The sequence below is a fragment of the Penicillium alfredii genome (genome assembly GCF_028826965.1).
Source record: "Penicillium alfredii strain IBT 34128 chromosome Unknown utg000001l_segment0_segment0, whole genome shotgun sequence".
Classification (NCBI taxonomy): Eukaryota; Fungi; Ascomycota; class Eurotiomycetes; order Eurotiales; family Aspergillaceae; genus Penicillium; species Penicillium alfredii.
In genome coordinates, this window is record NW_026622698.1 from 1,494,313 (window position 1) to 1,508,960 (window position 14,648).

Below are 14,648 nucleotides of genomic sequence, written 5' to 3' on the forward strand. Positions count from 1 at the left end.
CATTGTTCAGTTCCATGATATTGTGTAGCTTCCAGATTGCATTGTAAAGAGCGCTTTCCATGTAAACCGCAACTGCTGCCTTCCCCGTCGAATCGATCTTCTGACAACTCAATTCTTTCATCCTCTTTTCTCTCTTGCTACTTCTATTGACTCATTGAAGCACATCCACTCGTTTACCACCAGCAATCAATTCACTATGCAGTATCTGTTATTCCTAACAGCATGTGCTGTCGCCCTTGCCCTACTTCTCCCGGCCGCGACAGGCCTCTTCCACGGATCCCTGCAGCATGAACACTGGCTCGAGACGCGGGAAAAAGACCACAAATCTCCCAAGAAACAGAAGGTTGTTCCACCATTGGTCCTTGATACTTTCCAGAACCCAACACTCAACGACCTCGGCTTTTGGCACGGCACTGGCGAGAATCTAACCGTTCAGCATGAGCCAGGCCTCGTGCGTCTCTTTCCAACTGACCCAGATCAGAACTTCCATACGCAGTTTAACACGCACGGCTGTTTCAGTCTTTGGCCATGGCAGAACCAGTTTCTGCACGTTGTCTTCGAGGGTACGGACCGGTTTAGTGTCTCTTTGAATGAACACAACGCCGAGTGCAACCCCCGCCGCAGTCCATTCCCAGGTATCTCTGATTCGGTCGAGGCCTCGAGATATACAATGAGAACCACCTCGGGAACTGTCAATGAAGGGGGAGATGCCGATGATGAAGGCGAGGAAGATGTGGATGCAGATACCCGGGGAACAGCCCTAGGATCACCCAGCGAAAGCAGATGCCAGCGAGAGAAGGAAAAGACCCAAGTTCCAGGGCAGACCCAGCTCTACATCCCGCTGTCGCACTTTCACATTGATCAGAGCCGCGTCGTCTCTGTTTCCTTCCATGGCTTCTACACCAACGAGCCTCTCACACTTCGCCGCGTCGAGATTGTTCCTATGGTGCCTCCGCCATCCCCGGCCAATGGCCACTTCCGCATGCCCGGAAAGCTGCCCACCGGCAATTTGGTTCTCCGTTGCACACGGCCCAACTCTTTTGCTTTTGGTATCGACGACGGACAGCCCCAGTATGCTCAAGAGGTCAAGAGAATCCTTGATGAGGAGAATGTCCGGGCGACATTCTTTGTTGTCGGAGCGGGCCTGAGAGATCCATCGACCAACTTCACTGAGTTCTATCGGCAGATGTTGAGGGAGGGCCATCAGGTTGCTCTCCATTCCAATACCCATCCCAAGTGAGTTCATTTCACGGTCTCGTCTTTTATCAGGGATCAAATTGCTGACCATATCTCGCAGGATGGAAGGGCTCTCGACATCTGGTGAGATCGACGATGAAATCATTAAGACCAAGGAGGTTTTCAAGGATAAGCTGAATGTCGAGTGTACGTGACATATATCATCTGCATTTTAACGTATGACCCTAACTGATTATCTTTCTGGCCTACAGCTTCATACTTCCGGCCACCATTTGGAACTGTCGGCGCGCGGATGCGGCAGCGGCTAGCCCAGCATATCCCCAACCCGTTCATCGTGAACTGGAGTGTCGACGTCGAGGACTGGATCTGGGCCAACACCACAACTCCTGAGAAGCAGCTGGATGCATTCTATCAAGGCGTGGCTCGAGGCGGCAACATTGCCGTCATGCACTTCTTGAATCCGACTACCGTGCGATATCTCCCACAGTTCATCCGGCATGTGAGGTCCGCTGGACTCCAGATCATGCGGATTGACCAGTGTGTCCAGAGCCCTTAGGCTCGCCGCTGTAAATGGACAGTTGCAATACCTGTTTCCTGGGATAGATGGGCATCCTATGCGTGTACTTTATTTATCCTTACTGTATATTTTTGCCAAGCTGCCGGCCTTCCAACATTTTCAGGCAATGGGCCGCAGCCCACCAACTTCTGTGGTTCTCAGTAAATGAGGCCGGTTGTATCCTAGAATTGAATTATTCGTGACAATACAACCCAAGAAGAGAGTCGGTAGCCCAAAAAACCATCTGAATAAGCAGAGACAAGTAGAATGCATTCCACTGCCATGCAGGTATAGTATAGGTAAATCAGTCCAGCAACAACGCCCGAGTAAAGATCTAAGATCCCTCCAGTGCATATGCAAAGGCGTCAGATAAAAAACAAAAGGAAGTCGAACTCGAAAATTAAAAAAAAGGATAAAGAAAAGTAAACGAGCCATGCAGCGAGAGTCGGAAACCAATATCTGAAAGGCAGAGAAAAAAGACCAGCAGAAAAGAGAAGTACCAATGCTATGGTATAGGTATAATAAACCCCTTCATGCACCTCCCTTGCAACATATTTCTCAAACACAAAATGCCCCCCGGTGGATATGCCCCCAAATGGTTTTCCCATCAAAACACCCGCTCGACAAGTGCAAAAAAAAAAAAAAAAAAAAAAAAAAGGGTATGAAAAGGAGGAAACAACACAAAACACATAAGAAAGAGAGGGGGGGGGGAGGGGGAAGTAAAATGAAGAAAGAGAAGAAGAAGATCTAGCAGAAAATAAAGTGTCTATCAATCTCCCCACTGCGGTTTCCGACACAACCCCTTCTTGTCCATCTGAGGCTCAATACGAGACGTCAGCCAGCCGGACACGGCGCCGCCTGGGTGCGGGATACCCAGGCGCGGCGTGGTGCTGGTGACGCACAGGTTGTCGCGGAAGGCGAACTGCACGCAGGCCTTTTCGGACTCACAGAGCTCGCGGCAGTCTTCGAAGGTGATGGTGAGGGGGTGTTCGTCCTTGGAGAGATTGTCCCAGCCAAAACGGATGGGCTGGGTGGCGATTTCGGGATAGATGTATTCGCGGAAGATGTCGTTGTGCAGCAGAATACGTTTGTTTTTCTGGATTGACATTGTTAGTATTCAGAAGTATGAGGAGTGGATAGAATTGAGAGATGAAGTCGGGGGAGGAGGACGCACATCATTCCACCGGCTTAGTTCAAACTTCCACAGTTTCTCGATCTCGCTCGGGGTCAAGTGGTGCAGCGCTACCGAGAGGAAACACCAAGGATCGCGGTAGAGGGCGCGGGTGAACTCGTCCAATTCCCCAAGATTCGAGTTCTGCAGAATCGGCCATGAGTAATGCAGGTTAATGCCAGCATCTGCCAAGACCTTGCCCAGCACGCAGTCGCCGGCCCAATGCTGGTCGGTGTAGGCATTGAGCTCTTTCTCACGCGCAGCGTACTGATCGGAGGCACTCTGCAGGGCCGGGTGCGAGAGCATGAAGCCGGAGCCACCGTGGGCGAAGATCGTATCAGCGATCTGAGTCTCAGTGCCCAGGTAGAGGGGCTTGCGCGCGTCGAAGCGGGCCAGCCACGCCAACAAGGTCGGCCACGAAACATAGGTATCAGCCTCAATGAACACGAACCACTTGGCCTCTGGCCGGTAGCGCAGGGCCTGTTGAGCCATTGGCAGGAACTTCCACTTGTCCAGCTTCCACCCCGGGTTGTTGGGCTTGCCAATAGCCGAATTGGCCTCGTCGGCGAAGTCCTGCTGCTCGAGACCCTCGCGGCCGTTCTTTGCGATGCGGTTGTAGATGTTGAAATCCGGATTCTTCAAGACCTCGCGGTCAATGCCCTTCAGCGCATCGTGGATCTGCACGCCCTCGATCTCCTCTTCCATGTCGGAGAAGATCACGTAGTGGGGAATGCAGCGCAGTGTCGTCGAGAAGTGGATCGGCACTTTCTCGCGCGACTCTGTTACCCCGGTCTTCATGACCACCAGGAGATCCTCGATCCCGGGGAGTGGTGGGCAGAATGGGGCCGGTTCGTCGACATCGTCGGGGTCGGGGGTGCGGGCACTGACCGGCTTCGAGCTCCGCTGTGGATCGGTCTCAGAAGCCAGGAAGCGGTAGAGACAGAGGAGCGTGAGGGCAATGGTGACGGCGACGAGGCGACGACTCACCCGACGAGGAACCATCCTGAAAGACATAAAGATTGGCAAGGTAATGTTCAGTCCTTACCCCCTGGCGGGGAGACAGCGTCTCTGAGGAACTGGGGAAAGGTTCGCGCTAAGATGATCGACGCCGCGTTTGACTACGCGGCCCGTGGGTCTTCGGGCAACCTTAGGTAGCTCCCTGCAGGTGCTTTGATGCTGACTCATCGATCTTCTCAGGACTTTGGAAGTATAGGAGCATGGACTTTTTTCGACGAGTGCATAATTGTTTATTGCATAAGTCGTGATGTGGATAAAGAAGCCATGAAGGAGACGATCAAGGGAATATAGGATGCCGGCAGAGTGGTTCTATGAATGATAGCTTTGGCTGTTAAGAGGCAGGAAAAGGTAGTTTCCGACGATGAAAATTGTCAGATGATGGAAAGAGTTGAGGTGAAGAAGAAAAATAGTTCTAAACTTGGAATTCTGCGCGCTTTCTCTCGTTGGAACAGTTGCTTAGGGACGTTGTCCATGGATGCATACACAGTGCGTCACACACCCTTCAAAATTTAATGTGTTTCGTAGCTTGGTAGCATCATTTTCATTATTTCCCGTTCTCCGGGCACAATTAGTCATCGGACTGGAATGAATGGAGGAAATATGTGGTGTGTATCTTGAAACTCTTCTACGTCGACAGCTAAAATCAACCAATTCTTGCCTCCTCCTATCCCATTTCAGGGCTGATCCTCATCTTATACACTGCGTCCCCACCACTACTCACCATGAGCCTGGTTCTGACAGTGCTTCCTTCCAGTCAACTCATAATCATTTCAAGGAAAAGAAATATTGAGTCTTCCAAACGTATCATTTGGTTATAGATGTCTCTTCTCTTGACAAGGATCGTGTGCGCTCTTGCGCTACAAGAGACAAGTGCTTGTAATAAGTGTAAATATTGAAGTCCGAAATATCTTTTCCATGGAAGAGGATTTGACTTTTCTCGGGTTCGATGAATCTCCCAAGCAGGGATGTAATAGCCGTGTTGCCACAGCCCGATGCACTGACTAGAGCTGCAAACTGCTCCTTTTCGATAGTCATGTCCAGCCCATTGAAAACTGGTAATCGCATAGCTCAATCGTAACACCGCTCTCTTCCACAGGGATAGCTTTTTTTCCTTTTTTTCCCCGAGAGACACGGTAGAAATACAAGTTTCGCTCACTATTTCAGAAAGCATAACCCATAACAATACTACCACTAACACGAAAGACAATCTGGCTACCTTTTCTATCAGCAAATTGGCCTTTCGGGCTATCAAATTTGTCACATTATTTGTGAACAACAACCCACTTCATTTCAATTGTAGTCTATAGATAGAGTCGGTTGATCCTCCTTGGTCAATTCTTTATAATCCACAAGCCTGAAGAGATTATGACGGTGGGTGTCAAACCAATAGTTCCACCAGATCTCACGGAATCGAGTAGCATAGCCGAAGCCAGAAAGCTCTAAACAGGTAAAAATGTCTTGAGCCCAAAGAAATCGCTCCCAATCCCGGACGTGACTGTATACTCGTGCGGCCTGGATTGCAAAAAGGATCCCATAAAAGAGGGACCAGGAGTGCATGCCGCTTTGCCCTAAGTAGGGAAGGCACCGAGCGGCCTGGCCGACATAGAATGTGGAAAGGTGATATGCCGCTTCTTTAGCCAAATAGCCCTCGATTCGCAAACAATCAGGTGTGTCGGACAGAGTAAGAACCTGGCATTGATGGATAAGAGGGTAAAGAAAAGGCAATGAAAGCCAAAGGAAGATGTGGACATTAGCTTGATCGACCGAGCTGAAGCGGAAGGCCGGACCGAATAAATCGTCTGTGGCGGGTACTGCTGTCTTCAGTTCACCACGGGTATAGGTAGGAAGCTCTCTGTCCATGTTGTGGCCGATTAGATTCAAGAGGTCCATATGCTTTTTCTCAAGTTTCAAACACTCATCGAAGAGGGATCGACAGCCCTCGTAATCAGAGGCATCGGCATTTTCGACAGCGGCAGCCATACGTGATACCTGAGCCATGAGCTCGATTAATTCTTGTAACGATCCGCCTTCACCGGGCTCCATAAGCCACGCGATAGTCTTCTCGGGTATACGCGTCATCCCTGAAAGTACCTATGTGCATAGTAAAAAATGGTTAGAGTATGGATTTATGATAGAGAATAAAATAAAGTACTCTCTCACCACTTTTAACTTTTGGTGTGAGCCATAAATCGCAGGCAGTATTGAATTTGTAAGTTTTGCAGGGCGATAGAAATGGATAATCGTGCTTAGTCCATCTATATGAGCGAGCCATTCGCGAATACTCGTTGGACAGTGGAGGATCTAGTTGATGTAAGTTTTCCATCGAGTAACGTTAGAAGGAGAAAGGAAAGGAGTTTCTCACCTGAATTTGTTCAAAGATCATGCATGTATAAACAATGTCATCATTGTATGCTTTGCGACTGATTGCACTCAACATGTCCCGGATCGCATGGTTGTATAGCCAAATTCCATGCTGCAAGACCCGCTCATCATGGTGACTCTTGCCTATAAAGACACATGATAAAGCGGAACTCGCCCTTTCTAGCATCAAACTCTTTTGAGGGAGTGCTGCGATGCCTGAAATGATAGAATGCGTTATATCAATTTGGGAGGGATGCTCCATGTTGCAAGGAAAATACTCGCTGATATAAGATGACAACACCTGCCTGCGCATCATCGGGCCCGACATTATGGTCTGGGGTAAATGAGGGCTCCGTGGTAGGGCTACTAGCTTGGACCGACTGGAATATTGATGAAAGGAGGTGGTCCCCATGCCACGGTGGTGGAGGGTATGGCTAGGTGGGGGCGCAGGGCGAACATCTCTGGCGCTTTTCTCCTCAGCTCGCTTTATGGTGTGGTGAGTCTGGTCCCGAAAGACGAGGTCCCATTGATCTCGGTATCCAGAGCATTTTTGGCGTGCACGAATGCACTGTCCACAGTGGGGATACTGCTGGTCGCACTTCACATAGTTGAATGCAAATTAGAACTGGCCCGATACAGGAAGAGTGATAAAAGAAAAAGAATGCAGAGAAATACCTACCCGTCGCTTAATAGCCCGGCAAGTACCACAATTCTTGGAAGGTGCTCGGCGCGAGACGGTTGCCATATTCCCGTTCCTTCAGATTGATGATGATGCAAGGATCTCCCCGGGAAAAATTGGCATCAGTTTGGTTCCTAAATCTTCGAAGGGCGGTGAGCGGAGGATATACTCATTTTAAAAATACTAAAACTCGGCCTGTACTCCACTACTCATGGACTTATAATTCTAGGATTGGACGATCTTGGGGCCAAGAACAAAGGTTTAATGCATGCCCAAAGGCTGAGAAGCTTCGATCATCTCCCCTTATGTATCTAACTGGGGTAGTCCTCATGCTCGCACGCCTCCCCCTGGCCCCCATATCATCCATGGATGGTGGTCAATCTCACTAATGGGTCCTCGATCACCATGATTATCCTGACCCCACGCGAGTCAGTTGACGCAATCATAAATCAGTCTTTCCATCACTTCTAGTATGGCCGATCCATCGGCCCCGCACCGACGCCCCTTAGGTATTTCAAAGTCCTTTCCACTACTCTATTACTGCGCGACGACATCCTTGAATTGATTGAGTTCAGAAGTTCATTAGACTGGCCCCCCTATACGCGCGATAAGCCTCCAACTAGCACGAATCCTGGAATAGCCGGAACACTGCGCTTCACTGGCCCCCACATGGCTCACGGGGTCGTCGCCCCGTGAAGGGCTCAGTAATGCACAACCGTACTCGCCGCCCTCTGGGTGCTGTGGTGCAGATCATACTCTAGAATGGTATCATGCCGCTGAACCACCCGCTGGTAACTAGTATGAGAAAGCTTGCCGCCCTTGTAGGGGGCAATACTGAGATTATTCAATAATCTGAATTAGATTAATATTAGTCAAAGTTAATGAGGCGTCTACTGAAAAAAAGAAAAAATTGCTAGAAATGGTTATTTACCTCACCATAAAAATCAGTTAATGTGCTTAAATATTACTATGAAAGGTTTATAAGAGGGGGAATGTATGACCACCTGGCTATTATGAATATAAATGGAATATAACTTTTATATACTGGCTAGCTAGCCTGCTGGGCATTTCGCATACCCGCACAGGGCCACGCCAGCAAGAGAGAGAAAAAAAGAGAGAAATCCGACTTTCTATACCGGATCCTATTTATCAAAGACAGATTTAGTAGCAATGACTATAGAAAATAAAAAGTAGCTGACTTGCTAAGGCAAGCCTAATGCATCACACATCATGATCTTGGATTGGCCATACTCGGTATCATGCTTCTCTCTTCTCTGGCGTCTAAGCCATGTGGTCCAAGAACTGCTCCTTCACCAGTTCCAGTTTGGCCTTCATCTGCGCATAGTCCTCATGGCTAACCCAGCCCTGCCACCCAGTCTAGACGCCTCCGAGGGCTTCCAGTACACCTTCCATCAGCTGCACACCTTCCTCCCACTTCTGCTGATCTATCTCTTGCTGTCTGATATCGTCTCAGGTGACAATCAGTGGGCATGCTGCTCCATCTCTGCCAACTGTTTTGTTCCACTCTTGAGCAATTTGGATCAATTGGCCCCTGACAATCGTCTGGTCGTCATTGAATACCTGGGAGATGGGCGAGATAATCTAGCATCCGAGCGTGCGGGAATACTGGAGCGCTCTGAAGACATCTTTGTTCTGTCGTCCCGATTGAATCTCGTAAAGTTTATATAAGGATTGTTGAATCCGTAAATATTTGGCGGCATTTTGCTCTTCGGTGCTCAATGCCTCAAAGTTGTCCGGAAAAGAAGGGACAGAAAGGCCTTCCGTCAGGCCTGGGTCCATTGAAATCCAAAAATGCAGGTGTAATTACTTGCTGGCACAATGGAGTGACGTGTGCACTTTGCCAGTCAATGATACCAAGTACCTCGGAAGAATTATCGGGATCCACAAAGATGTTGGGAGGTCGATTTGCCAGAGGATAGGTCTTGTAACGGCCGCGTCTTTCGGGAGCAGGAAAGACATGAATTTTTGAAAATCAGCGGTAACTTTGAGTTTCGCTTGAGTCGTGGGCTGATATGAGTTAGGTCCACCAAAGATCCCCTCTGGTCTGGGAAATCTCCCAAGGTGTTGGATGCATTCTTGTTCACTATCTGTCATCGCAAGAACATAGTCGTTCATTGTATGTGTCCCTTAGAATGATATACGTGTCAGTAAACAGAAGGATTCGTGATTTATCAAAAATTGGGGATACACACAAGGTCCTCTGTGAGTCTGAATCTCACTTCGTCCGTCTTCCAAGAACCTGCGGTCTGTTGTCGGTCCGATCACAAATCGAGGGAACGCAGTCGGCGAGCACACATCTTTCGACTCGAGTAGATTTTTTTCATAGTAGATGTTATCAATCTGGTCTAATCGATTGGCAACAAGAGTGCGTTCAAAGTTAAGGATACTTTGAATTAGCTCAAGCTTCTGGCTCATACTCATTGTTGCCCATTGTGAGCTCAATGGAACACCATCTGCTTTTTCCATGATGATGTATTCAGCACCGACAGCACTATCATCAGCGCGACTGCGCCAGGCATGAATTTTGGACATCGGGATTCCTGCAAAAAAATAGATAGTTCGATGGTTCAGGTGGTTGTGGGGGGAAAAGAAAGAAGGGAAGAAGCTATTTACGTGAACAGGCAGGGACAGGAGGAGAATAAGACGCTACCCTAATGGCCTTAAGGCACCGCTTCCAACAGGCGTTATTGAGATGAATCAAGTCAAGCCGTGACTGCTGAATTCTGGTCTATTTATATAGCGTTCTTTGATTAGCGATACACCCTATTTGTACTATAAGATAGCATCTAATAGGAGGCGGATTATAATGTGCCGGGCTTCAATTAATAAGATGGTGACCTTCTCAAAGCCAGGTGTAAGGAAATTCAGAAAATGACCAAGCAGCTCTTTCCATTAAAGTAATTGCGGAGCGTAGCGAAGCACTCTGAACAATCATCCTAGGTCACCTGACCTTTTTCTCTTAACCAGAGGTAGCCTCAATGTATGTCATGTGACTTGTGCCCTAATTCTGGCGCTCTGATTGGTAGAACCCTCGCACTATGATTGGCTGGCAAAAGAGGTGTCAGGTGATATATAAGCCCTATACCCTAGAAATACCAGTTTGAGATTGGTTCAAAATCCGAGGGTTGTTCACGTGATGAATTATGTGATAAGAAACGTGATTACCCCCTTATTGATCGTCTATTCAAAAATTAGACGGGGGTCCTAGAGGGCGGCAGCCCCCTAGTGTATATATATATATATATATATATATAATATTATATAGAAAATAGATCTTTCTTATATTATATTAAACCTTACGCTTAAAATACTAGCCAAGAGGGGTCCAACAGTCGGGATAATATTACGCCAAAATTTTTTGGAACCCCCCAGCTCACTGAGTCGACCGGGGCCCAAAATATTTTATGCAGAATAAAATTTCTTACTAATAATACTTTCTTTATCTATAGATCAACTCTATAATATATTCAAAGATTAACAAACTTATATCAGATATACTATAAAGCAGATAATCTAACGCATAAGTAATACGTTGACTGGAAGATAACTCAGACCCTGGCTCAATCGGGGTAGTTTCTCCGTAGTGGTCGGAATCGGGGTTCAAATAAGGGATCATAGAAATACTGCAAAGGTACCTTGATATAGTAGATATAGAATAAAAAAAGATAAAAAAAAATATTTATGTGTATAAAATTAGCTTAGATAATAAGGAAATTCTTTGGGGGTATTGATAGGGGCACCTCAAGATTTTCGCTATTGACACCTCATTATATTATGTAATACTCATTTTGACTTATGTAATCTTTTTTTGATCTATTTTCTAATCACATGATAATTTTCAACCACATCTCTAATCACATGATCCTCTTATCCTAACCACCAAAAACAGATTACCCTATTTGGCAATAGGGCAACTTCGACATGTATGCCCAATTTCGCCGCAATTCGAACACTTTGGGGGCGCCTTCCTTTTTTTGATTGGTCTAGCCCCCTCGCTCCCATCTGATATCTACGTAGATTGCCTTTTTGGGAAAGCAGCAGGCTGAATTCGGGGATTTAGCAGTGGCTGCTAGGCGATATCAGATGAATCTTTAACCCTAATTCGCCAGAATGGATGAATATCAGCCAATGGGATTGCTTCTTTTTTTGCGAGCAAATCAGCAATTCGATGCTTGTATAGTAACCCTATAGTACTCGTCCAATAATTGGTGTATATACTAAGAGGGGCCTCTAGGGTAGCCCTACTAGCATAGATTCGCTGCATATCAATCTGCCTCAGCGAATATCGAGATACTCGCTTATTGAGAAAGGTATATAGCCAATCAGATGCTAGTATCAGATATATTATCTGATCTGCTTTAATCTAATATTTAATTAGATTATATTGGCTGGTGATAGCCTTATGAATAGACTTCCATATAGTGAGTAAATCATTAGTAGAAGTATTTATATGCCGTTTTAGGACCGAATGCGCCCCCTCGACACGTGATGATGCATTATTACCAAAATAGGTAAGGTTTTTGGTCCAAGCATAGACAAATCTCTCTTTATAGGGTAGCTATATATCTGCGAGATAGCGTATAATTAGTAGATGAGATCTCCTATAGGTCCAATTAAGGTTATTAAGATTAACCTTGTATTTATCTTCGGTAGATGATTAGACCAATTGACACTATACACGTATAAATTCATCGAATTAGGGAGTATTTTCGTCTGATTAGCTGATATCTCGTTTTGCCCTCGCTAAAACTGCTTTGTTGATATACTAAATATATAGTAAATGTGGGGTATAATACCCCCAGATACTATATATCGTATTCATCAAAGCTAATTCGCGATCAGTTACCAAAATCGGACGAAAATCAGATTCAGATAAGAGATTTAGCTAATCAAAAAAGGTCTGAAGCACCCAAATATAGCTTATTTCAACCTTATTAGGCATAAAACATAGAGCTGCAGTAAATATATGGTTTAATAGCGTCATACCTACTATATAAAATAGAGGCATACCAAACCGATTAGTCTTATATTGTTATAGACCCTACAACCACTAATCGATCTGGCCCACACGGAGCGATACAATAGATCACTAGACAAGATGGTTAAGATCATCACGTGACTATATATAGGTAATAGAGGGGTATATCGATTAAACGGTAGACGACGCTAAGTCTTACCTACTACTATACTATCTACTAGTCTACTAGGCTAAGAAGACGGAGGATATAAGGACACTTATTTCCGGTATATACTTAGTTCTATATAATCAATCTTTATACTATTGTTACTTAAGTATTATTTATAGTCTCGACTATAAAAGCTAAAAACCTCAACGATCTTAGGAGCTTATTTAATAATCTCGGATCCCTAAATAACTAACTTAATCGGCGTCTTAACTATTATACTTTATAAATACCCTAAAGACCTAAGTCTATTTAAGGCCCTACGTAGCGTTAGTATAGTTACAGATTATACTTAAGGCCTATAGTACTCTAAAAGAAGTATTACTTTTTAAGGACCCTATTTACCGTGACTAGTTAGTGGTTCGTAATATATTAATTACTCTATTAGTCAAAACTATAAAATAGTAGTTATTATATCTTTATATAGTAGTAACTATAAAGGTAAGGTAGTCGAACCTATATCTCTAAAGACCTAGATATATTAACCTAACCCAGAATCAGAAGATAAAGATAAGAAAAGAATTAAGGAATTAGAGAGACAAATCAGTACCTTTATTAGCTAACTCACCGTGTTCGAATAAAAATATAATAGTGAAATTAAGAACCTTCACAATTTAGTCTAGTAAACCGATATCTAACTCTAAGCTCTATCGCTAATAGTACTATAGCTGCCTAAAACAGAAAACTTCAATAGAACTCGCTTTAAATTACGAGGTTTCTTTATATAAATAAATATATACCTCGATATTAATAGATATCGATTAATAACTAAAATAAGCAAAGTTATCTTCGTGTTAATCTATCTATAAAGATAAATATAGGATTAGCTCGAACTATATATCTAAGAGTACTATAAAAAAGATAGCTCGGAATAATTAAATACTATATAAAATATCTTTAGCGGTTATAGTAACTTCAAGAACCATCTTAAGAAAATATTCGGCGATATCGATATAAAGAAAACGGCTAAACGAAAACTTAGATAACTCCGATAGATAAGACTAGTATTAGCCTATATAGCTGAATTTATATAATAAGCAGCGATACTTAGATAGGATAATTACGCTCTAATCCTATACTATAATAAAAGGTTAAAATCCTATATTAAAGACGAAATCGTAAGATATAGAGACTTTAACACTATAGACGCGTTTATCGACTTCGCGGTCTATATCGATAATAGATTCCACGATAGATAAATATAGAAACAAGAGATAGAAGGATAGAGATAAGATAACAGCTATCTATCTTACCAACGATTCTAACCTTAGCGAGCGTAATAGCCACGCTCTAACGATCTATATAGTCCACGATTAATAGAATTTAACGTAGTAAGGCTTCTAGAGGAGAAGTAATATTAATATAAGGAAAATAACCTATACTTTAAGTATAGAAAGCTAGTATACCGATCGAAAGAATATAAGAAACGTAACGATAAGCTGTATTAGATATAAGTAACGAATAAAAGGCTCGATAGAGGAGTATATAATACTACCGATATTATAAAAGCTAAGAGATAAACTTAATAGCTCTACGTAATAAAAGAGTAAGGATAGGAAAGACTAGTGATTATAGATAGTAATAAACTACTATTACTAAAATAGAAAATACTACGAATATAGAACTTAGATAGTGAAATTAGCTAACTCCGAATAACTCTATTAGAAGTATATAATAAAATAACTTCGCGAGAAGAAAGACTTAAAAAATAGATAAAGATTCTTAATCAACTAGCTAACCTATACTAATTAAAGAAATAGCAGAGTAAAGAATTCCTAGAGATTAATTAGGAACGTATTAAGAGTCAAGGATAGACCTAGTATAGTCCCTAGAACACTATTAACTCCTAGGACAAATAGAGTAACTCCTAGAAACAGGAAATAGGTATCCTAAAAACACCGATTAAGATCTTAAGAACCCCGGAGATCTAAGAAACTCTACCTAAATTTCTAGAAACGATAATTTACCTAGAAACGCCTACGAAATCCCCTAGAAACGACGAAAAGCAACCTAAATAGACTTAGAATACCTTAAGTAACGAGATAAAAGATCTTTAAGATAAGCCGGCTTAAGAAAAGCGATCCTAGAATAAATCTACGTATCTATATAAATATCTATAATATTCTTATCGAGGCTACGTATAATACCTAAAATATAATATCTATATAGTTCTAGGATACTACGATCACGATTATATAATCTATCGATAAGGAAAATTGAATTATAGGATTAAACCATAATTATTATATTAGGAAAATCTATTATAGTAGAAACCTAAATTTATAGGTACTTAGCAAAGAAACGAGAAACTAAAAAACCTATAATAACTTATAGCTATCTAATAGGGAGTCTATATAAAAGTTATAATTAATATTATATATAAAGATACACGAGTAATAATTAATTTAGGGGCCTTAGGAAACTTTATAAGCCTATAATATTACTAATAGAAGAACGTTTAAA

The 14,648-nt window shown here is 43.6% G+C and overlaps 4 protein-coding genes across 4 annotated transcripts; 2 read left to right on the forward strand and 2 right to left on the reverse strand.

The window, feature by feature from the left end:
- Nucleotides 1–196: 196 nt before the first annotated feature.
- Nucleotides 197–1,753, forward strand: NUU61_000560 (polysaccharide deacetylase family protein; the record flags this gene model as incomplete). The annotated part of the gene is made up of 3 exons (XM_056651144.1): nucleotides 197–1,236; nucleotides 1,298–1,383; nucleotides 1,449–1,753. The coding sequence occupies 3 exons, from the start codon at nucleotides 197–199 to the stop codon at nucleotides 1,751–1,753; spliced, it is 1,431 nt and encodes a 476-aa protein (XP_056515994.1).
- Nucleotides 1,754–2,522: 769 nt separating this feature from the next.
- On the reverse strand, nucleotides 2,523–4,109 carry NUU61_000561 (glycosyltransferase family 31 protein; the record flags this gene model as incomplete). The annotated part of the gene is made up of 3 exons (XM_056651145.1): nucleotides 2,523–2,849; nucleotides 2,928–3,927; nucleotides 3,970–4,109. The coding sequence occupies 3 exons, from the start codon at nucleotides 4,107–4,109 to the stop codon at nucleotides 2,523–2,525; spliced, it is 1,467 nt and encodes a 488-aa protein (XP_056515995.1).
- Nucleotides 4,110–5,231: 1,122 nt separating this feature from the next.
- On the reverse strand, nucleotides 5,232–6,020 carry NUU61_000562 (uncharacterized protein; the record flags this gene model as incomplete). Its single annotated transcript, XM_056651146.1, has 1 exon — nucleotides 5,232–6,020. The coding sequence occupies one exon, from the start codon at nucleotides 6,018–6,020 to the stop codon at nucleotides 5,232–5,234; it is 789 nt and encodes a 262-aa protein (XP_056515996.1).
- Nucleotides 6,021–8,331: 2,311 nt separating this feature from the next.
- On the forward strand, nucleotides 8,332–8,670 carry NUU61_000563 (uncharacterized protein; the record flags this gene model as incomplete). The annotated part of the gene is made up of 1 exon (XM_056651147.1): nucleotides 8,332–8,670. The coding sequence occupies one exon, from the start codon at nucleotides 8,332–8,334 to the stop codon at nucleotides 8,668–8,670; it is 339 nt and encodes a 112-aa protein (XP_056515997.1).
- Between the last annotated feature and the right edge of the window lie 5,978 nt (nucleotides 8,671–14,648).